Consider the following 26343-nt stretch of genomic DNA (forward strand, 5'->3'; position numbering starts at 1 on the left):
TTAAAAACTGTCACAGAAAGGAAAGCAATTTCATACGGTTCTCAAATTAATGAGAGTCTACTTGCACATTGGTTGCTTTCTGTAGGCATCTGGGTCCTAGTACAGACTGCCATTCTTAATCATATTTTAATTTTCAAATAAATTGCTTTCATTATCCTTTCATTTACAATACCATGTGTGCATTACTGCTCATTAATGTTTGTCATCTACTTTGCTGAGACTGGGTTTTTAAATAGCTATGGTTGCAATGCAGTAATTAAAGATGATCCATGTTGGTTTTGTAGAAATTATTCTGAAGCCTTCTAGCAAAAAAAAAGAGAGAAAAAAAGGGAAACCCAAACCCAGAGTGCTGTTGAAATCAGTACTTTAAATATATGGAAGCAGCTTAGCATAAGTGCTTTACCTGTATGTAAAAAAGGACACTTTAATTGTTCTACTAGAACTGCTAGTAGCAAAGCCTAATGATGGATCCACATTATTCTCCATCAGAACAGGAAACTATATTCTCTGTCATTACTGAAAAGCCTGCTGTTTTCAAGTCTTCCAAAAGAAACTCAAACAAACCCAAATTCTAGGATCTGTCCTCATGATTGTGTTCTGTGTCTTAATATAAAATAAAACTTCAGGGTTTTTTCCAAGTTTTTCCCTCCAATGTCAGTTTAGCATAGTTGGCTTCTATTCAGTCACTTCCTTCCCCCTTCATCCCACCCAAGATACAGATAAGATGAGAGGGACTGAAAAAACATGATAGAGATTTTAAAATTGCTGTTTTGGAAAATAATCCTAATGGGAGAGAAGTCAAAACAGAAGCAGTAAACTCTGCACTGCATTTGGCCCAGCAGTCCTCCTCAGGTTGTGCATCAGACTAAGGAAATGATTCCTGTATCTGCACTTGGCTGTGATGCTGTGTGTGTGACTGATTTTATGTACATGCAAAATTTGGATCTCCATACCTGTGCATATCTGATATTTTTATTCCTTTGCTTTTTAACTGTATGTGCTCGACTTTGAAAATTTGGCCCTTAGGGATACTGATGTGAATGTTCAAAAATAATGTCACTTTTTCTAATATTTCACAGGAGTAAAAGAACAATTATACATTGTTGGAAGAGAAATTTAAATGGATTTTTGAGGTATGATACTCATGATAAACTGCTGAAGAATTGGCTGGCTTCTTTGAAATAATATTTTAAGAAGTGACTTTACTTCAGGTGATGGACTCATCTTAATACCACAGTACATGTCCTCAAGAGCTGGTGCAGTCTTATTGATGGGATTTGAAACTTTAGTCCTATGGTCACCCACCGTGCTTCTACATCATATGATGTGGTCGTGGCTGCATAGGCCTCCCATTTATGTCAGGCTGCATTTGCTTCTGACATGAAAAGATTAAATACATTCTGCCTGTTCCAGTCAATGCCATCATTTGCTTTTAGTGAACCTTGCCACCTCTTTATGACTAAGACATTAACATTCTTTCCCCAGCTCAGAGCAAAAAGCAAAGAAGCACTAAGAACAAAAAGTGCCAATATTCTTACCAATGTTTCCAGTTTTTTCTACAGTTTATATATCTTCATGGAAGTGTACCAAAGGGACCAGATTTGGAAATATGAATTCTTTTGGTATTGCTACACTCCAGTTAAAGTAGTACAAGTCCTACATAATTACTGTAATTTTTCATTTGATACCCAAATGAATTACTTGAAATGGATATTTGTAATCTCTAAATGTTTGAACATCAACCTTGGTCCTATTCTTAATTGTTTTCTTTTGGACTGTATTGGGACATTCAGATCAGTAACAGATGTACAAATTTACTTACTTGAGTGATAGAAGAAATCTTGACACCTCTCTGAACTATCTCTTACCTTATTTTATTATCCTACTCAAGCAAATTGAAATAGTTGTACTGCTTCATCTTAGTGCTCATTAGCTGAAAAGCCATGCGGGGTGAAAACTGATAGTAACACGTTCAGCTGCGGTTGAATGTATGGATTGTTTAGAGTTTGCTCTTTTGTTATGGCTATTCTGTTCATCAAAGCCTTGTGACCTTATTCATACCAAGACATAGATCCGTTCGATCTGATGATTTAGATTTTAGTTCAGCCAAATTGCCTTCAGCACATGCCGCTCTCTCTTCATTGGTTCTGGAGGAAACTTGTAGCAACCACAGCCATAACTTACCTACCCAGTCACATGTATGGCTAAGTGGGCTGAATTGGGTTCAAGCATGCCATTTACTAATACTCAGGTCATTTGAGATGAAAGGAAACATCACCTTTATTTGTTGTTAGAAATAATACTTTTTCTGTTCAAAATTTCTCCGCTCTCATTAATGGTGAAAAATGCAGGGAGATGAGTAGGTGGAAAATTTGATAACCCTTCTCTGTCATCTAAACACATTGTCTAGATAAAACTGTGTGTTTTTCAGTGAGAGTCTGGTCAGTCTTGGGAGTATGTCTTAGAAGGCAGTTGTTTTTCACTGAAAGAAGGTCAACAACTGTCTTTGTGAAAAAACTTCATCAAGCCATTTGAGATATAAGAAAGCCAGTAGTCATCTCACGCTATATCATGATCACATAAGACCTTCCAGTGTAAGTCCAGTCAGTACTCGGATGTCACATCTGCACAGGAAAGTTCAATGTCCAAGAAAGGACAGAAAGAAAGGTGTCTTTCTGCCTCAGTAATAGTATTACTATCCTATGGGCTCCATATTACAGCAAAGCTTTAACATTTCCTGAAAGGTATGATACAATATTGCAGTATTTTGCAACTGCTCTAAGTTTTTCAGCTTTTTCTAAGTTTATGGAAATACAAGACATCCAGTGGATATTTAGGCTGCAGTAGAGACAATTGTTTAAGCACATAACGATTTTTTAAGTGTGGAAATATTCCCAGTTTCATCTGTGAGACTTGAAATGAGTTTAAATGTAGGTGTGTGCTTAACAGCAGTTGAGTACATTGGAGTTTGTGCAAAAGGAGACTGGGTAGCATGAAGTTCTTCAGAAGTACTTGCAACCTCAAATGCTTCTAAATATTTGCCTTAAATCCAAACCTGAACTTTGTGTGAAAGACAGAGAATTCCATGAGTGTACAATTTATTGCAGGGTATTCCTTCCATTTTCGAAGCATATATAAATATATCGAAGACAAAACTTTGAGGGGTCATAGCTGTCTGGATGTTGTGACTGTGGGATGATTAGTCATGCTTTAGGATGGAACAAAGGTAAACAAATTTAATTTCTAATTTGGGCAATATAACATTAGGTTCTGTGATACCACGAATGTGTCTAAGTATATGCTCTTATTTATTTACCACTCTTCCTTTGGTAAGTAATGATCGTAGTGAAGATAAGCTGATTAGAACATGCAAATGCAATTACTTTACAAATCATCATGGTTCTGGATGGGCCCAGATTTGAGTTTCAGTAAATGTACATTCAGAAATAGGTGGTTATCCTGAAAATCATAGTCAGAGGAGGCACAACAAGATTTTGCTACTCCTGTTCTGGTACATGAAGGGCATCAATATTTGAACTGAAAATCAGAATCTATGCAGTGATGAAGACAGGAGAAAGAAGTAGTAATGCTGTTAAAGAAATTTAATGTTGTCAGCTCTGCACAGATTGTCTTATTCTGGTCATGGTTATCAAGGTTTGAAGAATATCCCACCTACTGTGAGAAGACATCCTTCAATACACTGAAGCAGCTTGCAATAGCTTTAGAATAACCACTGAACGCTTGCTTTCCAGTAATGTAATAGGGATCTGAGAAACCCTTGGCTCTCTGTATAAGAGGTATCAGTAATGTCAGTGAATTGCTGCGGACCTGCCAACAACATAAAAAAAAAATCTTGTTTATGTAGAAATATTTTTCTGTTTGTTTTGTGATATTAAAATAAGCAGAGCAGAAAATGATAGATGATTTTTTTTTTTTTGGCGTAACAGTCACTGTCCAGATAAGGTGAGGGCTAAAAGATTTCTCTTCTTCATACCACATAATATGCCATTTTCATTTTGTGCTGCTTATAACCCTGAGTGTCACAGCTTTCTATTCTAGTCTGAATAGTCAATGAAACATTATGAAGCCGATAAGAAAAGCTCGCCCCCGTTCCTTGGCAACGGCTGTTAAGCAGAGCTGAGTGCTGTTGATTGAGGAGATTAGCTGCCATAGATAAACCTCCTCTTTTTGCTGCCCTGCTGCTTATCTTTCCACCCATAACAAGTTGCACCAAATATGACAGCAGTCAGTGGTTTAGGAAGAATATGAACTTTGCAGCAAATGAAGTTTGTACAAAAGATTTAGAGTACAGCCTTTAAAATCTTCTATTTATTAAAATTTGCAGATTGTTTTCTGGATTGTCCTTTCTTGACTTCAGGGTGAACGTTTTTATTTGGAAGGGTGATGCTCCAGACGTGAGAGAAATGGGATGGGCTAAGCCTACATTGTCCATTTATAAGCACTGAAAATAGGGGCAAATATTTTTAATACTTATTTCTGACTCCTCTTCTCTGTGATACTAAAGACAGAAATGAAATACATAACAAAATTACTGCAGTTACTAAATATGCAGAAGTTGAATTAAGGGAAAAAAGATGACTATTTTGGTTGATGTCTTTTGGCTGATGCTATTGTAGATTAAACAAAAATATCTGGATACCTCAAAAATTATTTAAATCTGTACATGCTGTGGAAATATTTCTAGTTTTGGTATATTCAAATTACATTTTGTCAGAGAAGCATTTTGCCGACTGGCAAATTAGAGCTAAAATATGGCTAGGAATAGAAATTGTTAGCTTTTCCCGCATCAGGATTCTCATTGTTTTTTTTCTCTCTTTCTTACATTTTTAAAATGTTGTTTTATCTCTTTGCTTTCATTAGTGGGCATACAGCTTTTTGCATTTGGAGAGGTCCTTGGTGAGGTCCGTGTCATGGACGTCTCGCTGCTGTGCCTTTGCAACGTTCCCGTTGGCCGGAAAGGGAGCACGGGCTCGGCAAGCTACATAGACTGGGGGATGGCAGGGCACTGGCAAAAGAGTGAAATTGAGGTACTATGCTTAAGAAAAATAGGCTTTGCGCAGTGATGTGGGTGCATGGTTACCCATTTAGTAAGTGCAGTAAGCTCAGCAATAATATTATTATGAATGTGTGTTGTTAATATCAAAAGTCCAGTAGAAGCTTCAGAATGAAAGATTTTGGGTACAGGATTTTTCCTTATTTCCAGTTGCAGTCCATTTTGTTAGCTCTGTGGAAACATATTTTAGAAAGTGATGGTTGCTGCCTGAAAGAGCATTCAGTTGAAATATAAGAAGAGGACAGATTTTCTGCATAGGTCTGTTATCCCAGGCATGAGTCTGGCACTTCATAAGCAATAAAATGTGAGGGAGAAATTTAGAAAGATACAATATGGCACTCATTAGTGAAAATTATCAGTGTGGGATTTTTTGCTGATCCTGTAGTCCTGGCTTTCAAGGTTTTTTATTTTGCATTTTTGAAGAACTGTATTTCCTCCTTTTGCAGTGTGTATGCTTTGTTCAAAATTCTGATATACTCTGTATTCTTTTAAGACATATATATGCTGAGTATACAACTTATGTGCTTAATCACTCACAATGCAGGAAAATCTAAAGCTATGAGCAGCCTAAATTCTATCTCTGAACTTAAGTTTAATAATGGCTTTCAGTTGCATACAATATTTTAAAAAGCACATGACAATTTCTAAGTATGCTCAAATGTACAGGGCGTTAGATATGTACTGTAAGTTTTATGTGTTCTGTGAATAAAAGAGGAAGTATTTGGGTACTATATATTTCCCACGCATTTATTTAGTGGTCTCTTCACCCATTGCAAAATCAGAAAATTCTTGCTTTCCAGATCTGTGCTGACCATAATTTCAGATGTTGCAAATCTTAAAAGACCTTATGAACTGCAATACCCAAAACCGCAGAGAATTAAATACTTCTGAAACTGTTCCCGCTCCTATTCCCAATCTCCATTCCCATATCATTTCATCGAACTGTGAGTAAAATTACAGCGACAAAAGATCATCCTCCATTCTCCAGGCAGAGGTCTGCACAGGATGAGGCATTTCACCGTAGGGCTTTTTCCAGCCTGTAGATAATCTTTTTTGCTTCTCTCAGGGTCCTTTCCAAATTTATCATTCACTTTAAAGTGTGAACACCCAAATTCTGTATTCCCATACTGACCTCATCCATACCGCATACGCAATGACATCACTTCCCTCTTCCAGCTCACTGCTGTTGTGTTCATATACCTGCAGGCTGCCTGCGTGCTTTCGCCCTGGTTTTGTCTCAGCCGACGCGCTGAGCCCTGGGCCGAGGGCAGGAGCACCGCGATGCCTCGCTCCCTTCGCCCGCCTGCCGGTAGCAAAGCTGCGGTGGTGCTCCGGCTGCGGCACGTCGTGGGGGGACGCCTGCACCCAGACCTGTAATTCCATGCGATAGAAATAGCTCTTCTGGACGCAGCTTCCAGCACGTGTTCCTATTTAGCTCTTTAGCTATTGTAAAGCACAGTTTGTTTGAACATACTCAGATTTTTCGTGCTATCCAGACTGCTCAGCAGAAGCTGTTAGCATCCCCCGTCAAAGTTTAAGGCCAGGTTTCAGCTGTTCCTGCGTCTGTGGGGAAGCTGCCAGAGGCTGACGTGGCACACTAATATAGCCCTGCTCATACTTCGTACTAGAGCATGGTGCAGAAATTCCTATGGTAGCTCCAGCTTTTTTAATAAGTCCACAGGGTGCAGCACTAGATGAAGTTTTCCCTACTTTATAATGTTGTCCCCTCCCCTTCAAAAAGGGCTGCCTGTAGAATTTCTGCTGGTGTGTTCAGATTGGCATAACATAATTTTCTGTAATTTTTGTAATACTTTGCAATGAGACAACAAGATGGGGATGTTTGTTACTATAATTTCATGCATACCTGTGCTTAATGCCATTTAGGAATAAATTGAGTAGTCCAGATTACAAAAGTAAGCTGTTGCCTCAGTAGTTATTTTTCTGTAAAGATCTAAAAAGCTGCAAGTGAGGCAAAGGTCAGAAATAACCTAGGTTTGCTCTAACAATTAGATGCTGCATGTAATGAATATGAATAGTATAGTTATAAATCCAATTTTCATGAGAACACTATCTCCTGCAAACCTGTATTAACTAACTCTTCAAATATAAGTTCTTGGCACACATGCATCACAAGTTAAACCTTTCACTACTTTGTTTTTAATAGAAAATGAAAATTAATGCAGAAATTCATTTTGTTGAACATGTTTCCTTGCAGAGTTATTTCTGCCTTGGGAATACAGACGCAAGAGTAGCTACAGTCTGATCACACAGTGGAGACATTGCCAGCACCAAAGTGGTTCTTGGCACCAACCAAAAATGTAATGGGGATCCTTGAAGTGACTGAAGTACATCTCAGTGACACTTGGAAAATTAGTGTGCATAAATAAGCATTAGTATATTTGCATCTCATTGCTTCCATAAATTCATAGTCCCTCCAATGACCTCTGTTCATAAATGCATATTGAGTAGAGAAGAATTGTTCATGTTTCTTCATTCTCCATTGCTCTGTCTGGCTTAATTTGAAACAGTCTGAGCAATGGGAATGCCATTACTCTTCCAGGAGGCTATTCAACAGCTTCAAAATAGTTTCTCCCTGCAAGGAAACTTGTTCTGATTCAGACTATTTGTTCATTTTTGTCATTTCATTCCATTTCTCCCAATAATGTCATAAATAATACATCCCTTTTTCAAGGTGGCAAACACAAAACTGTATTAACCATTTTCCTGTCTCTCTTCAGATTAAACTGAAGTTAGATTGCACATACTTTCAATCTTTTCTCATGAAGAATCAGTTCAATGTTTAAATATCTATGTGGCTACCTCCTTTCTTTTTTCTCTGAATTTCTCCAGTTTATCCTTATCTTTCTGGTAATGATAAGGTCAGAATTTAGCACACTATGATGATTTTCTCCCAGAAAAAAAATAGCTTTTTCTAGATTTGGGAAGGGTTGATGTCTCAGATTTCTCTCCAATGAGATAGCAATGTAAGGTAGAAATGTACATGTTAATCTTGCAGTCCGGTGTCTAAATATGCTAAATAAAATGAGATCGCTTTATTGTAGGCCTATGTATAGGACTTATACTTGAATTTCAAATATCTTTCCTCTTGGAGGAGGATCTATATGTTTGAATCTTTCTTCCCTTACTGTCAAAAATAAGGAGATGCTGTTTGGATAATTTTGATTGTAAGCACTTTTTTTTTTAAAGGCAGCATAGTTTACATTGAACATGTAATTTTTCTTAGAAAGTCCTTTTAATATATTACAATTAGAGCCTCTGGGGTATTTTTCTCAAGGGCATCCTCAAGTCTGGGTTGGATTCTGATCCAAAGCAGCGGAAGATGGAGTCAGTGGCACAGGGACTGCAGCAGTCACCTGAAAGTGGATGAAGTTGATTCAAGTCACTGCTCTACCTTTCCCTCTTGCCCTAATCACAGTGTCAAAAACCATAGCTTACAGTCCATATATTTAACTAGAATGTGGGAAATTTAAGTTCAGTCTAAGAAATGTTAAGTAATTCAAAGTGGAACCTTAGCTCCAGTAGCAAAAGATTTAAACTTGCCTTCTTTTCATCCCTACCTTGTCCTGTCCTTAAAGTCCCTCCTGTCCTTTTCCACCGAGGAGTGGCCATTATGTGTGTGGCTGGGATGCCTGCATAGGACCTGGAGACTGAACTTCATTTATGTGCTCTGAATCGCAGAAAGTAGGCATTTAAATCTGGGCATCTCATACTCTTAGTCAAAAAACTTAACTTAGGGGAGGTGTTTAGAAGGGGACAGCACTTCTTTTCACACCAAGCCTGCTCTGTTCTTGCTTTGTTAAACTGCCGCTAGCTTCCTTGTGATCCTTTCCTCTCTCCTTTTGCTGTACTCCTTAAAGATCACAGGTTTTTTCTTTACTTTCTGTCCAGTTTACATATTTCTGTTGTAACCTCAGAAAGCTCTCAAGTGAAAGCGTGCATAATATTTTGGGACTGAACAAGCCACCAGTGAAAACGAGCAGGTTAGCACAGGAACATGATTCCCAGAAGGATATTGCCGAGGGTCGTAGCTTGCTCTGGGGAAGGAAGACCAGAGCTCCTGCACGACTTGCTCCTTGGGCCGTACAAGGGGGCTTTGCACCCCGGAAGAGCTATTCGCTCGCCTGCTGCCTGTGCGTGCTCCAGAGCTTTGTGAATCCCAGCCCTGCCGCGGCGTTTGCACAAGCGCTAACTACTGCTCTGGTGCATATGGACTTTTATCTTTGAACGTGAGCACTAAGATGCTGTCCAATTTTTTCAATGATCAGAAATATTTTCAGATTTTATTTCTGGGTTTGGTGGGTTTTTTTTTTTTTGGTTGGAAACAGACTGGCCATACACATTTATCCTTAAACGTTTATGTCCAAAGAGGGGAGGAAAGGCATTAAATCTTGTTAGAGCCCTCTCAGAGGACTGTTAGGTGGTCTGGCATTTAGGGGAATTTATAAGGTACTTTTGTCTTTTAGTTGCTTAGGAAGAGTGCATTTACTGAAATATCTGTAGGAATATCCACTCTATGGTATTTTTTTTCTTGGGTAAATACAAATTTTTCAAGTTTAGAACTCTTTACGTTCCTGTTTTCCCGCTTTCTGCAGTATTTCTTTTAAATTGACACCACACATCTCCAAGAATTATACTTGTTTTATTTATGATTGAGAACTTGCTTTATTGCAATATATTATGCCTGACACAACAGCAAAAGCAGATTGCCACCACATATTCTTTGACACCTTGCAAAATATGCACCTTGCTTGCTGTCTGAATAATGCATTGATCCTAAAAACCAAATATCTTAGCTACATGAAATATTTTACTTTTTATTGTATTCCTTAGTTTTAAATAACTGCATTAAACACTTCCACATGTCTTTCAGCCATTAGCATAGTGAAGGTTGAGGCTGGGTGTACCTGGAGAGCTGTGCTATCCACATGAAATCAAATGCATCTGCAAGCAGTACATTAGAAGCTGAAGAGCATGCGCTCCAGGACAGATCCCTGAGCATGAAACTGTCCACTAGATGCCACTATTACTGCTCCGAAATGGAAATAACCAAGGACTACTGAGGCTGCACATAGATAAGCAAAGCAGAATGGTAAAACAGTTTTAAAAGCTGAAGGGGGAGCGCTTGCCTCCTGGGAGGTCGGCGTTCTCCGCGGAGCGCGGCAGGTTCGCGGTGCAGTTAACCGCGGTTGCGAGCAGCAGCTCTTCTGAAGGACTGCTGCAGCGAGACTTGTAAGCGTTTGCTGTTTGAAAGCATTAGAGCAATATTTTCAAAATATTTCATGAGAAATGATGCTGTAGGACCCACTGTTGCTTTATCTCTATGTGGGGTACCTTGCTTCTAAAGGGAATTTAAAACTAGAGGTATACATTATGAACAAAGCTTTTTTAATAAATTCCATATTAAAAATATATTGTTTGCTGAAGAGCTTACTTGTAAATGTTGAATGTAGATTTGTGGGCTATGCCTTCTGATATAAAAGCCTCCCAGCATGCAACTTAATGTGTTCTTCAAGAAACTGGTATAGGTGTCTTTATTAAAAGGATTTTGTAAACAAGCACTTTAGCGGAGAGAAATAGCAGGGAGAGAAAAGTAACAGATGTTAACAATCATCTCCTGCATATTTCCTAAAACATTTAACATCTCTGACCTTAAAGTCCAGTATCGTGAGGCTTTCAAGATGCAGATGTTTTGCTTCCCACTGGAAAATGATTTAATCTTTCCAGTAGGCAACTCAGGTTCTAACCTCGGTCATAATACATCAAGCCTTGGCCTTCCTATTAGTCCTGGACTACTCTTGGACCTTATGGCTCTTAAAACGATAAGTTGGGGCAAGGAGAACAAAGTCAAGTCCATATTAAATGAGAATAAACAATCTTTTTTTTCAGAAGGTTAATTTACTGAGAAATGATGCCTGTTTGAAACTGTGCAGGGGCATTAGAGTAAGTTCTTCGATTAACTACGGGAGCAGAAATAAGATGGTCAAAGGTGCCAACAGGCACAATTTGACGTATTGCTGGATCCATGGATTTTCTTGTTTGTGTTACAGCACAGGAGCAAAATACAATGCCTACAATATGGGGCAAACCTTCACATTTTATACAAAGCTCTGCTTTACATTTTTTTAACAGTTGTCAGAGAATTAGGGTAAGAAAGCCAAAGTGTTGGTCAACCTATGCACGCGAATGCTGTCACGGTCTGGCACATGACTTCCTTGCAGACAGCTGCAGGAAGGTTGAAGAGCTGAAGAAATGGGCACTTGAAAGCCTCTGCTTGGAGGCTCCCTCGCAAAGGTCACTTGTCAGCGCCATGTGCAAGTTTCACTGCATGTGGATCTAAATAATTAATTACTGCAGAATGCAATCTTTTAATTCCCATCTATCAGGCTTCTGTCGGCCTGCAGACAAGCTCCAGTACCTCTACTGTGCTCTTAGCTTTGCCCAGCAGCAAAATACACCCAACAAGACCTTGATCTTTTTTGCTGGTATTATTCAAAACTGCAAAATCTTGTGTGCATCTAACTTAGTTTTAATTTGCAGAAGATCAGCCATACTTGGTGATGCCAAGATGGCATTTTTTTTCTCTTTCCAAGCAGGGTTTATTTTACACTTTTTTTTTGTAGGAGATCCTACTTAAAATGAATTGAATAAATCGGCTCTCCACAAATAGTCTTGCCTTCAAGGTATATGTTTCCAAAGATTTTTTAGTACCTGCTGAGTATGTGATGCCTGTTTAGCTTATTGTGACTGAAACATGTTGACACAATAAGCTTTTCAAAACTGTATTTCAGACTATGTTTTTTCTGGCTCTCCTTTTGCATAATTCAATACCTAGATATTAGTCCTGAATGCAGCATAGTATTTCCTTCCTCAGTAGATAGTTATATGATAAATATCCACTAATTCATCACAAGCAGGCTAATAATAATGAATTAGTATGGGGTTTTTCCATTTTCTTCTGACCCTTCCTCAAAAATCATCCTTCCAGAACTTCTATTTTGGCTTGCTCACTGTTTAATATATCAGCTGTATTTTTTTAATAGAAACTGATAGATACTCAGTGTAAATAGGCACACCTTGCCCCAGGGTGCCGTGTCTAATAAAAGAGGTTCATCTGCCATTATTTGAGATCTTATTGGACACCTGGATTAGGTTAAGTGTGTGTTTTTTAATCTTAGCATCTAACTTGCTAGCACATATTTGTCGACATTCAAGCTTTAAACAGTGGCTCTTAAGAATTTATCTTTGTATTCCTTCTCAAGCATTACATATATTAGCAAAATAGCTAAATACATAAAAAATCATCTTACTGTCTCCTTGGATATACTATTTTTCTCTTTTAGTCTCTTCTTTGGAAACAAATGTAGAAGCCATCTAAAAGTCAACATTACCATGCTGTTAATGCAGATGTTTCCAGGTCTAAGTATAATTTATAAGATATTACTATGGAAATCTCAGATACTACTTCGTGGTAATGATTAGCAAATGATAGCACTTTAATAGCAACCATATGTGTATATTGATCGGTTGTCTCAGCCTTCCCTCATTCTGGGGGTATGTAAAGAGCAGATGTCTTTCGGATATCACGCTCTTTCTCAGAACACAATTTTAATCAAAGTTCAGTAGGAGCACACTCTTAACAGTTATAAGCCTGCAGTGCTTTTCCTTGGATTGCTGTTATTAAATCATCATTCATGCTTTGAGCTTCCTCCGCCGTATGACATTTTCTGTAAAATTTACCTCTGGAAGTTTTTACGTTTTTATTTTTGCTTCCTGACGGGTTTGTGTAATTGGCCCTGCTCCGCTCGTTGGAGGTGTTGCACTAGAGGGTGCTCTGCCACCAGCGCACCCGAGCACCCGCGTCGCCCTGGCCCGAGGTGGGTGCAGCTGCTCTGGAAAGATGCACCTCATGTTGACACCCTGGAAAGATCATAGTCTTTCAAATAGGGTATTGCAGGCTAAGCTGGGCAGATTTTAAACATTAGTTTTGATTTAAGTGAAAATGAGGTTTGCGCCGGACCAAAGCTATCTAGGAATTTGGGCCACATTTGCCAAATAGATTTTTTGAGAGAAAAAAGAGGGGGAACTTTTACAAACATTTTGTTGCAAAATAGCTCCCCCCCTCTCTTTTTTGCACAAATTACCTAATTTTAAAAATGTTTAATTAAAAGGTAACCTGAAAATTAAATGTTTGAGTCAACCTGAGATTAATTTTTTAGGTGTTCGATCTTGCATAGAAACCCTGCAAACAAACACAAAAACCCAAACAGAAAAAAATAAGAAATTTCCCACTTTTTTTTTAAATAAGTGAACTGAACTAAGAAATCTACTATTTGCACAGCTCCCCCTATAAAGACCCTCTGTATTTTAGAGCTGCTCCTTGCCAGCTGCTCCTTGGGGCACACTACCCCTTCCCAGCTCCCCTCGCACCGCATTTAGCAGAAATGCTGTTTGCAACTGCCCCCTTTGCAAAGGGTCTGATGTCTGTATTTCAAGTACCAAAGCCAAAATAATTTGCAGTTTCTCCCTAAGCAATCCCTGTGTTTTCAGATAGGTTGCATAACTCAGCTCAGATTCACGTGCTAATCACTAATTTTAGGATTTAAAGAGTTTTTCCGGTGTCCAAAGGCAGTAGGTTAAAGGTTGCCCTTTTAGAAAAAAAGAGAGTTAGGCCCTTTTTAGAGTTTGTGGATGAAATAGCTTTTATGTCCATTGAGATGTCCTTAAAGGATATTTAAAGCATTATGAAAAAGTTTAAATTGCACTGCGGTTTGAATCTTTTCTGGAGTCTAAAATAAGATTATGATTATTTTTAAGATACATTATTTAAAAAGAATCATGGAATATTAATTATGTAAAGAACCATAGATTCTGTCCTAATTATTCATAGCCAGTAACGGTTGTATTTCAAAATAGAGCCAGTTAGTTCAAGTCTAGGTTCATTTTGAACAACTCTGTTCTTAAACACTGAAATGTTCTTCTGTTCCTTTCTGAACCAGGACCTTATTTATTCCTGTTCTCCATCCATTGACAAGTGACTGATATTTAAATGCTTTGCTTATTTCCAACTTCAAGAGGTTTTTCAACAGAGATGAATATTCGAACCAGAATGTTTTAATCTGCTGGAACACTGCTTTATACATTATAAGGCAGAATAACAAAACAAGATCTGTTAATGAGATTTCTAAATTAAAAATAGTTTCCAATAACAAAATTAGACTGAAAGGTAAATTTTTAATTTGGATTAACTTCATCTGACAGTTACTAAAGTGACAGGAGGGTTGGAAAGGCACAGGAAACAAAAGTTGGCTAATTTCAATGGAGTATTCGTATTTAACAGTGAAGCCTAATAATGCCTTTTATTTCCTGCATCCTGGATTGGTTTATTTTCTTTTATGCCATTATTTGCGTTTGGTGAACAGCTGGACCAGTAGTTTCCATTTGCAGTCTTTTAGCTCTGTGAAGTAGCACAGAAAGTAATGGACATTTGCAAATTAATACTTAATGTTTTTTTCTGCTAATCTGATGTAGCTACCCCTTTTGAGCATAGAGATAATATCAGAGCAGAAGTAATTACTGTGTTAAAACTAGTACTGTAGTAGAATATTTTGCTAATTAAACTTGTTGCATTTAAATTGCTTCCTTTGGATCACTATATAGAGCAGAACTGTTTTGAACAATAAATGAAACCACTTGCTTTCTTGGAGGCCTAGAATTGCAGATGGTCAGATTGTCCGTGAAGCACCTAGGCTCTGAATTAGTCTTTTGTATGAAAGAGAGAAAGGTAATTTGAATGTTTGAACTCCCTGTTCCTCTCACACATACACAGGAAGCTTGTCTCAAAATGAACAATTCTCTAAATAAAGACTAATAAGAAGCTAAATTAATTAGAAGGTGTGATTTGAAAAGACATTGATGAGAAGAGTCTGTCATTTTAGACAAATGGAATGGAGCTAAATAAATTAGGCCACATTAATATCTCATTGTTCTGCGAGCAGCTTTCTTTTATTGCATTCATTAGAGGGTGCTGCTTGAAATGAGCCTTTGCTAGCCATTACAGATTCCACTCTCATTTACCAATGCCTCACACGCAGCTCCTGCATTAAAAATATTTCAGCAAATCCTCATAGTTTCTGCAAACTAATATTTATATTTCTGGATGCTGTGCTTTTCATCTGCAACATAGTAGGCTCTGAACATTAATTTTTTTCCTGCTGAATTGTCAGTAAAGGCGTCTTACATCAAAAGGTTTGGAAGCCAGAAGCCTGAAATTACTTTATAAAATAAACTACACTCATAACTTATACAATAGAATCTTCTCCCACCTAATATTCCTCCAGTATTTATTTTGATAGAAAATACCCTGCCTCCTGACTTCAGTAGTCCTTTGACAACTTTTTAAAGTGTGTTTTAAAAGGTTCCTGCAGTAAATAATTAGGATACATTGCAAATGCGCATCTCATCATGCATTTCTTCCCCTCAGAAAATGAGAAGTATATTTTTCCTTTTCTTTTTTCTCTTCTGCAGATGGAATATTTGGGAGATGTCAGCGAGTGCCAGTAATAGACATATATAAATACGATATTTCACCCCCGGTTCTTCAGCACCTAAGGATCATTCTAGAGAAGCTCTCACACAGAGGTACAGTAAAAATGGTATTTGAAACTGGTCAGTGGAGTGAGGGTGGGTGGTATTGGGGAATGGAGTTATTTTGCACTCCTTCTGAGGTGACATCTTCAGAAGTTTTGGAACGCACCATGTTTCAGGCCTGGAAACGCCATCCTTATCCAAGTATGATGCCTTCTGACTCTCTGAATCTGCAACAAGGGTTTGGGGAAGCAATTTTGGGAGAGGTGCTTCCCTCTAACACAGTCGATCTCTGTGACTGATGCTCTTTATACAGCTAAATTTTAGCATCCGTGAAAGTTCATGTCATATAAATAAATAAGCAGTGAAGAAAAATGATTTGCCATGTATATTTTTGCACCAGAGCATATTTCAGGGTGCATGTGCACAAAACACGACTTCCACTTAGCTAGGAACAGTTCTTAACTTTCTAGTGAATTCAGATAAGTAAAAGAAGTATTCTGATTTCATTACAAGCTGCATCTGGTATGTCCCTTATAATTTTTATTCAACTTTCTAAAATCAATCTCTGTGCTCTCTCCAAGACTAAAAGGATGTTCTCAATGGCATAACTTGAATTAACAAATCAAAATGTGGATAAAGTGAAAGATGGTAAAGTGAAAAAGCTTTTTAGGTATTAACACATGAAACATGTCTCTGCTGCAGACAGATGTAAGAGCAGCAAATCTTAAATTTAAATTGTTCCCCCCAAAATGTTGGAATGGCTTATTTTTCAAGTGCATCATCTTCTTGGGTGTTTGCTCCTGAATATCTTTCAGTTTCAATGCCATTTACAAACTAGTAACCTCATATTACCCCAAATACTAGTGTGACTTTGACAATAAATTAATTTCCTGGACCATGACTATACTTGGAATTTGAACTTGTTGTTTGGAAACAAATGGTCCAGATGAATCAAAAATTTTGTGAGGATTTATTTCATGTCCAGCAGCCCATCCAAGTGAAGCAAACTCCAGACAAAGCTCGATTGTAGTAACTCCTGGTTGAATATATGTGAATAGCACTTGAGGCTCTTTCACTTGTCATCTTCTAAAGGCTGAGTTATGCAAGCAAATTCATCAAAATATTTTTTTTCCTCAGGGCAACATAGTATGAGTGGAAAAGCTAATATTCTCTCTTAGTTTGAATATGGTAAAGCAAAGTATCTAGGTATATCTGGAGAGGGCGGAAGAGCTCATCTCACTGAGACACCAAAATTAAGGTCTGTACGTGTAGATGTTTTACTTGTGAACTAGGTGTTATGATAATAGTAACTGAGATCTAGTCAGTACAGTTGTTGAAGCCCAGAGAGTGACTCAGATTGTCCTCACATGGACACCCAGGGCTCATTTACGTTTCCTAACCAGGTTTGACCTGTCCCCTGTAAGGCTCCGTCCACGGGGATGTCAGGTATGACAGAAGACCTGCAGGAAACCCACACCATTCTGGAGGAGCGTCTGGAGGCTGGTGGGATACCCCAGGCCATCTCAAATGATACTTACCCTTTTCTATCTCCCTGCCTACCATAAGATTTTGGTCAGTTCAACTGAATTAGTGCAACCCCTCTAATATGTACTTCTCTTTGATCGACCAACCTCTTCCTGGGATCTCTACCTCCATAGATCTGTCTGTTGCAGTAATCTCATAAGGTTGCGTAAACCTCCCTTTAAGGTTGTTTGTGCATTGAAATTTGGATTTGTATCTTATTTTGTCCATAGAATGAGAATGACAAGGAACACACAGATTGAAATTGTGGCTGAGAATGAAAAGTATTTTTGCCTTTATCTTTCTTTATTCATGAGCTTTGGAGGTGCATACACAAATGCTTGTATGCTTTGAACTGATGTAAAACTTTTGTAGGCAGTTTTCTTGGCCTGTGGGTATCACAGTGATGAGAATCTTTAAAATACCTGTAGAAGATAATAGAATGCCCTTGTTCAAATGATTGACGAGATGCAATTTTTTTTACTCTCAATGCGCTTGGCAAATTCTGAAGTGTTTAGTGAGGACAGGAATATGGAAGCAGTAGAATCAACACAGGCTATCAGGTTAATGGATTACTGACACCAGGATGAGCAGAAAAGACTCTGCTGTCTGCTGGTGCTATCAGATATAAAAAAACTAGCCCGTAGATCACATATGCTGGCTGTGATGGTCACTTCCATGGTTATTGCTGCTCTCCTGCAGATTGTGTGCAAAATATCGTGACCATTCCTGCAGCATAGATAAGCAAGGCATTGTCAAGCCCACACAAATGGTTCAGTTAACCTCAAGAAAGGGCTTCATTTTTTCAGAGGTCTTATTTCCTTCATCTGTGTAATACTCAGTTCTTCTTGTCCTTTCAGAAAGAGTGCAGGCTAGCTCCACTTGATGATGCACATCTTCCCTGAAAAGGGTAGGGTCAGTATCTGTTCTCTCCTTTTTGTAAAGACCAGAGTAAATTTTTCTTAGAAGGCTATATAGTGGGTCAGTTATGCTTACTCCCAAGATAAGAAAAACTTCTAATAACTTCTATATCAGACATTTTCTGTTTTTATTAGACAATTATACAGTTAAGGACCAGATATTTTGTGTGTTATTAACTTCAGTGGTTTTTTGGAATTTCTTTTTACTTTTCTGATATGCCCTATTTCTTCTTTTTTCTTTCCTTCCTGACGTCTTCTTGCACAATTACTACTTCCCTTATTTTTTTCTATTTCCATAGAATTAAAAAAAAAATCCCATGGAAAAAAATCTCACAGAAGTTCCATCTTCTTTTTTTCATATTTGTTCATCACTTCTAAGTGATGCATGTATCCAAATCAAGCCCCAGATGGAAGACTGTATGTTCAGGTGTTTTATAGCACAAAGACAATACGATATGAATAGCAAATAACATTTGTGATTCTGCCAGCTCAAAATGTTTGCTACAATAGTGAAGCATATGACAGAAGCTTAGATGAGTGACACACTTGATCATAATCTCTTTAATAAAGGACTTTGACTAAAATTGAATTCAGGTTTCATAATGATACAGTTTTTATGTCTTCTTTACACATTCTTTTTCTACACTATCTACTAGTAGATTGATGATAGAAATGAATGCCTGGGAATATTGGATAGTTTCCTACAAAGAAATAATCTGTTAGCATTCAAATACCCCTGTTTATAGTCATACTGTCCTTGATTCAGTCAAATCTTTCAAAATACCCTTCATGAAGATTTTCTGAAGATACCATTTTATAAATGTGAATATCTATATGGGAAAAGCCCTTCTCAGCAGTGCTGAAACGTAAACAATCATGATGAATCACTTTCTGCAATTGGTCCTTCTATAATTTATAATTTAGGAGGAGATAAAACATTTCTCATTCTCTGATAAAAAAAAAACAACAATCCAAAAGATGCTGTTTAGATGGGACTAAAACTTTGGAAAAGGGAAATGAAAGAAATATCAGCATAGAAGGATGAATGAGTAGTGCCTGAAGGAACTGGAAGTACTTATCCGTACAGTGGGTCTGCAGCATCCCCTTGTCCAACCTGGAGAGATGCTACAGGGAATATACCAGGTATGATGAACCTTCCATACACTTTCCTTGCTTGAGTTAAAACATTCAAAATGCCTATGTACTGAAATGGCATTAAATATAAAATAGTATTAAATAATAAAATGTTTTTGTGTTCCTCTCATCCCAGGAATATGAAAAAGCAAAGTGATCACATCACTAAGATTCTGGAAAAATATAGTTTCTCAATGACAGTTGACCAATAAGACGAGAAGCATGGAAAGTGAGATAGGAGGACTAATGATTGTACATTATAATTCAAGTGTCAGTGCAAAAATAGTACTTGAAATCTCAGCATAAGCAATAATAAAAGAGGACAGTAGTATCTCCCAAATTGCTTTTTCTGGGAGGGAATTACATTTGTTTCCTAGAACAGATTCTTACCAGTGATTCAGGAAAACAGCTGATAACATGGTACTATGTGAAGCTGCGAGTGCTGGCGCAATAGGCCTTACAGGAGGGAAAAGTTCATAGGTGGAGCCTGGAGCACACGCTTCCTTAAAGACCCGCGAGTAAGGAGGTCTGCCTGGGGTTGCCACAAATGTGCCTCTGACCTAGGGTGCTGCCTCTGGTAGAGCTGCAGTGTCTGCTTCAGGAAAAAACGTAAGGAGAGGTCAAGCGTGAAGGCGCATTTCACGTGATGCACCCGCTCGGCTTTTCGTGCTGGGTGGCGAATGGTTTCCCTGAGCTAGAAGTCACATTTTTGTTTGTTGTAGGAACACACTGCTGCTAGGCCAGTTCTGCAGGACCTTATCTAAAGAAACAAAGCATGTGAGACTAACAATAAGTAGCGTAGTTTCTGTCTTCTGTTTTATTTGAATTTTAATTAAATTACAGCTATAGTCCTATAGTCCCTTTACTGCAGGAATCATGCGGCATGACCATTTGAAAAACAAATTAGATTAATGTTTTTGTTTTGTTTTTGTAAGCTAGAGCCATTAATAAATGTTTCCTGAGTATACCTGTCACAACTTACCTTTTGCTATAGCACCTTCTTGTTCAAAACTCTGCTTTCAAAAGAAGCAATATTTCTTTTACAAACTTTTTGGTAGCAAGACCTGCTTAAAATATCCAAATATCAACAGTCTTATTAGAAAAACCAAGTAGGGTAGGATACATTTTTAAATTAATTTAGCTCAAGTCAGCAATGTATTCTTGAGAGACTGATAGGATGTGGAAACAGACAACAGATTTAGACACTATTAAAAAAAAAAAATTGCACTTTTTCCCCTGCCTTTTTTTGGCTTCGTTGCAAATCAGGAAGTTCTTGACAGGGGAAAAAAAAAATAATGCTAAATGACTCTTTAACCAGCTGAGTGTAAGGTAGCAATATTAATGTTGCTGTGCTAGAAATAGTTTTATACTTTTATAGCAAGTTTATATTAAAAGCTATTAAAAATGATTTCCAATCAGTTAACTTGAAAACTGAAACAAATGTGGCTTGTCACATGCAGCTTGTGAATTAAGAGTTGCGAAATACTTCAATCAAGACTATTTTTTTCAGGGAAAATTAGCAAAAATTATCACTTGGTACTGCAGTGAAGGTAACAGACTTGAAAGGGAAATTTATATAAAAGTTTTCCAATAAACTTAAAAGGACTATAACAATTCTTATACATATGTGCAAGATTATTATCACATTATTGTAATGGTATATAGAAAGCTGAAATCAATGGAGGTAGGAGAAGTGGAGGGTTGTTCTTTAATTCAAATATTGACATAAAGGAATACAAACACTTCAGTTGGTCCTCTGAGGGGCGGGGGCAAAAATCGTCAAAACAGTTTTACTTGAGCAAAACAGCACATTTATGTCAGATTTCCCAGGCATCTGCTTGCTCCAGACATCGGTGTACAAAGCAAACTCTTCTCCTAGAGGGTCAGGAATTGAAGCATAACCTCCATCACATGCAACACTAGGGACTCTTCTGGCTCTTCTGGGACTGGATGCACTTTCCTCCGCCTGGTATCACTGGTGCACTGCTTTAAAGTTTTGACTTGAGGGACAATAGCACACTGAAACAGTTATAAAGAATTCCTGCCTTGGTTAAGTGCTAAAGTGCCACTGATATTTTTGGCCTTCAAAAATCTTAATAAAACTTGAGAAAACTAAGAATGAGTTTAAGATAAAGCAAAACCTTTCATTTCATAAGCAGCAAAAACAATACACTTTGAAAACTCTGTGCGAGCACCCAGTTTATTTCACGTATTTTGCACAGTACAGAACAAAAAAAAAAGTACACTTTTTCTATTTGGTTGCTTATATGACTGCTCTGCTCACTTGACATAATCTGATATGTCATTGACTTGCTCTTTGCTATATAAGACATCTGTGAAAATGTTCTTTTCAGGAAATTGGTATTTTATGAAGAATGTATTGACATTACAAAAATTGATTATAGGAACAAAACACACATTGTGGATTCTGGGAAACAAACCAGAAGGTACTGAAGAAAACTTTTTTTGTATATTTAGTTTTATCTGTGTCAAAGACAATGGCACTGTTGTATGAAGTTTTGTGATTTTGCATAATTTGAATATTGCTTTTTTGCATGCTATGTATGCCAACCCAAAAGCATCATATTCCTTTTGCTTAAAAAGAATTATCAATCAGAGTTTTCACTTGTGTTTTTGATAAAATAACACATTAACTAATACGTTTGATGGGAAGTGGAAAAGGTCTGCATGTCTCCTTTCTGTCATGTTTCTGTCAGCCAGCAAATGACAGTGGCTGACTGGGATCAGAACGTATCACAGTCTTTGTGGCCCAGATAGCTTTGCAACTCTTCTCCTGAAGGAAACAGAGGAATTAGTGATAATATAATGCAAATATCAAAGGCTGTCAGTCAGTTTCTGGGTTGCCTCCTTTGTTCTGAAGATCTCTGGGGCACTTCATGGGTTTTAAGTCTGTATTAATGTTTAGTCTTTTCCTTGAAGGTCTCTGTGCTGGCTCTTCCACAGTCTGTTCTGGTTCTGATCTTTGAAATTTGGAGTCTGTCTCTGTTTCCTCCTTCTGTGGAAGAAGGTAAAGATGTCTCATCTTGCTCCTATAGGACTTCACCGAGTAAGCTCTACAGGCTTTCTCTGGATGGCCTTGTTCTCAGCATTAGGCTGAACAATAGTTCAACAGAAGAATGTCTTTATATTCAGGTTATTCATTAACGTGCTGCCCCGTTAATGGTGTCGCATGTGGATCTGAACTTCATTCTTATTCCTTTAGATCGTTCTTTTAAAAAATTAACACCTTTCACAAGACCATTGGACTGTGAATATGACGGGCTTGAAGTGATATGGGTACCTAATACGTTTTGAAAAACACTTAAAATCACAACAATCAAATTGGAGTTCATTATCAGTTGTTACCACATTTAGAATGTCAGCAAATATCAATTCAAGCATGAGATTACTTCTTTAGCAGCTGTATTCTCTCATAATGCTACTTTTGGAAATTGTGAATAACAATCTAGCATATCCAAACTAATTATGCCATTTTGGACCATTAATCTAGAATTCTATATAGCACATTTGCATATGCAACATCAGACTGCTATTTGTCATTGCACTACCAGTGTTTTTACCTTAGCACTATTTGTTGAATTTGTCTGCTTACTGGGAAATTTATTTTCCTTTTCTATTTCTATATTCATTGCATTTTTTTTTATCTACAGCTTTTATCTCTGTCTACATGGCCCCACATTCTTCTATGAAATCAACTCAGTTAATGAGACCTCGTGTTTGACATATTTTTAGCTTTATAATAGGTACTCTAAATTCTGAAACCTTTAGACTTGCCTTTTCAAAATTGTGTTTTATTTTTTAATCTTACTCATACAAAACCTCAATAGGTAGATCGTGTCCCCCACAGTACACTATGGTATGATTTAAGCTTTGCCTTGTTTCTAGTCATCAGCACAAATTCCCACAAAGAATTTTGTTCCCTTTTCTACACAGAATATATATGCTTTTTTTTTCCACTTTAGATACTTTAATTCTTTATCTTATGGCTTTTTCAGGATGCCTCTGACAAATGTAGCTGTTCTCTGCAAAGGTTGGGTGCTATTAAATCCCTGATTTTATTCGACTTGTACTATCTTTCATGCTGATTCTTAGCACACTCATTGCGGTTTAGAAGTTTCTCCTCTGGTGTGTTTTGTCTGTACACATGTGTATAGGGTAATGGTTAGACATGTGCAGTTCATGGTAATAACACCCTGGTTTCCCCCACACAGCTGTCCATTGCTCTGTTTCTCTTTTGCAGCCTAGCACAGTCTTAAAAATGTGTAACCGTCTTTTCTCCAGTTTTGAGTCTTCATACTTCTTTGAGTATTCCTGTTGCTGTCTGGTTTCTAATTAGGCATTCCACAGACCTTCCACTGAATATTTAACTAAAGCGTCTCCAGTCTTTTAGGAAGTCTTTGAATGTTCCTCCTCTCTGACTTGCCATAGATAGCTGATAGCTATTCAACTGTGGGTTTTTTTTTTTTCATTTTGGGTTTTGAGTGTTTTTTTGGAGTGCAGTATCTTTCAGATTTCTGTAGCATGGTCAGATAATTGATTTTCTTTTCCTTATTTTTACTGTAGGCTACTTTACAATGCAGAACCTCTGACTCAGAAATAAAATGTAGGGCTGCTAATTCTGCAGTATTTTAAAAAGTTATCTTTTGTTTCTTTCAGTTTTTTTACAGCTCCACTAGCTTTTGTGAAGACAAAATTTCTGCCTGAGCATCTTCCAGTTGTTTGATATTTTCCTAGAAAGTTGTGTTAAGGATCTTTAGATGCTCCTTAACATTCACCACTCTATTTCTTTTTTTCTTTGTCTGAAAAAAGTGCTGGTAAGGATGGGAGCAGTCTCTGTCCATACACCACTCTTCTTTCTAGTAGCTTTTCACCTGTTCCAGGTTTCAACACTATTTGACCAAACTTGAGGATTTTATGTATAATGAAATTCATGAAAATCCTATCTGAAGAAGAGAAAGGGTATTAGTATCACTACTGGAGAGAAGTCAACCGTTACCCATTTGTTTAAAAGCAGCTGGCTTTCACATACATCTACCAGCCAATCCTTATTATCTATTTTGGAGTTGGTCATGCCCAGCCTGTGTTTTACCCAGCTGACAGCCCAGAAAGGCTGTCTAGGACAAATGGAGAGGAGCCATAGGTACTGCAGAAAAGTGCAGGGGTATGACATCAGTCAAGGCCAGGTGGGACACAAAAATAACATAGAATTGAGCTAAGAGAATTATACTAGAAACATGGGAAGGAGCTCAGGGTGCTTTTTAAAAAAAAAAAAAACTGAATAAGAATTAACTAAAAAGGCACTTGGGTGGAGGGATAAGGTCTGTAGATTTTCTCTCCATCATGCTGCAGCCAGCTGACCAGCAGCAACACGTTGGAATCAGTGTCCCAAGTCTGGTCCTCAGAGGTCCACGTACCATTATAGATACCATCACACTGCATGACATGATTGCTGGCAAAATTAAAATGTTAAAAATATGAACACATATAAAAATTGGCCTTTGCCAATTAATTTAATTCTATTATCACTGAGTTTTGCTTAATTGTGTTTCTTTTCCTCACAGTGTTATAAGTGCCTGTGATGGGCAACTCCTTGGAATTTCCCTGCTGCCCTTGAATGTTAAGAAACTGCCATGGTGAACAAAGGTCTGTTTTAGCTGGGGGAGTAAACGAATAAGAGGAAGGTCAGACGTAGTCACAGACGGCACCCACTCGTGTTTCTACACAAACCCGATTGCACAACTTGAAACTGGTCACAGCATCATATAATGTGTTGGCTACTCAATTTTCTGAGTTTCTCTGAGTTTCCAAGTGGTTTGCAATTACTGACTCATTCCATAGCTGAGACCAACACCCATTTTCCAAAAGATATTTTCTCTTTGTCTTCAAGGAGCTGTTATGATTATCATTTGTTGCTATATTTCCAAGATGAGACCTTTTGGCATGGTATTTTTCACAGGCTTTATATTCTACATCTGTCATCATTGAGAGCTGTCAGTTTACTATGTCCTTTATGGTGAATAACCATTATGCAATATTTCACATCCGTGCATAATGAAAAAGATTGTGTGAGAAATTACAAGGGTGTGTTATTGTATAATTTCTTTTGGTGCCATCCTTATGTGAAAGGTTTGACAACTACAAGTAATAAATGTTAAATAGATGGGAGTGCTTTGGAAGAAGTGCTGGCTAGAGGGACTTGCAGAGGTCATCTCGTTCAGCCTCCTGCTAAAAGCAGGATGATGGGCAACTGTGTAAGATTGTCAACCTGAGTACTGAAAAACTCCAAGGACAGGGATTTTAAAACCTCTTTTGGTGACTTGTTCAGCTAGCCCTTGTGTGAAGGGGCTCTTCCCATGTCCAGCCTGAACATCCCAAAATCCAGCCTGTGGCTTTTGCCCCTTGTTTTACTGTCAGACACAAGTGAGAAGAATTTGGCTCTGTTGTCTGTAACTACCCTTCAAACCGTTGTAGGCTGCATTTGGTCCACCCTTAGTCTCTTCTTCATAATACTAAACAAAAACAGCTCCCACAGTCTCTTCTCATGGGTCATGTGCCCCTCTGTTGGACTTTCTCCAGTGTCTCAACTTTTCTTGAAACCCTCTTCAAGATTGGTCCAAAAATGAGCACAATAACCTAGATGTGGCCACACCACTACTGAGTAGAGGGGTGATAACAACTTCCCTACAACTGCTGCCCACATTCCTCCTAACATAGCCTGGTATGGGCTAATAGGCTTATTTCTATTTTGTTAGTTTGTAGCATGACAGGAAGGAAAGCCCTGAGGCACTCCTTGGGCCATTTTGCTCTTTTAATAATCATTTCTTGAATATAAGTAAGTCCTAAGTTGGGGAACATTATTTTTCTCCATTACTTCTGAGAGTGGCTTATGCATTTGAAACAGAGGCTGTTTTTTTCCCCTTTCCCCCTTTCTTTTCTAATAGCAGGAGAGTAGGCAAGTGAAAAGATTTTAGCACTCCAGCTCAGCTTCTTCAAATAGCTTGATGAGTTTCTGGTCTCTCCAGATAGACTGTAACACAGAGATATGTTCATTTCTGATAATACATT

General features: G+C 37.9%; 1 protein-coding gene across 1 annotated transcript in view; it reads left to right on the top strand.

The window, feature by feature from the left end:
• The window catches only part of PTPRN2 (protein tyrosine phosphatase receptor type N2), a 586186-nt gene that overhangs the window by 66002 nt on the left and 493841 nt on the right, over window positions 1-26343 (top strand). Inside the window, exons 3-4 of the mRNA XM_067292199.1 lie at window positions 13464-13587; window positions 15620-15733. Of these exons, the coding sequence (XP_067148300.1) occupies window positions 13464-13587; window positions 15620-15733 (238 nt within the window). The remainder of the gene's footprint in view (window positions 1-13463; window positions 13588-15619; window positions 15734-26343) is intronic.

Source organism: Apteryx mantelli, chromosome 2, assembly GCF_036417845.1.
Source record: "Apteryx mantelli isolate bAptMan1 chromosome 2, bAptMan1.hap1, whole genome shotgun sequence".
Lineage (NCBI taxonomy): Eukaryota > Metazoa > Chordata > Aves > Apterygiformes > Apterygidae > Apteryx > Apteryx mantelli.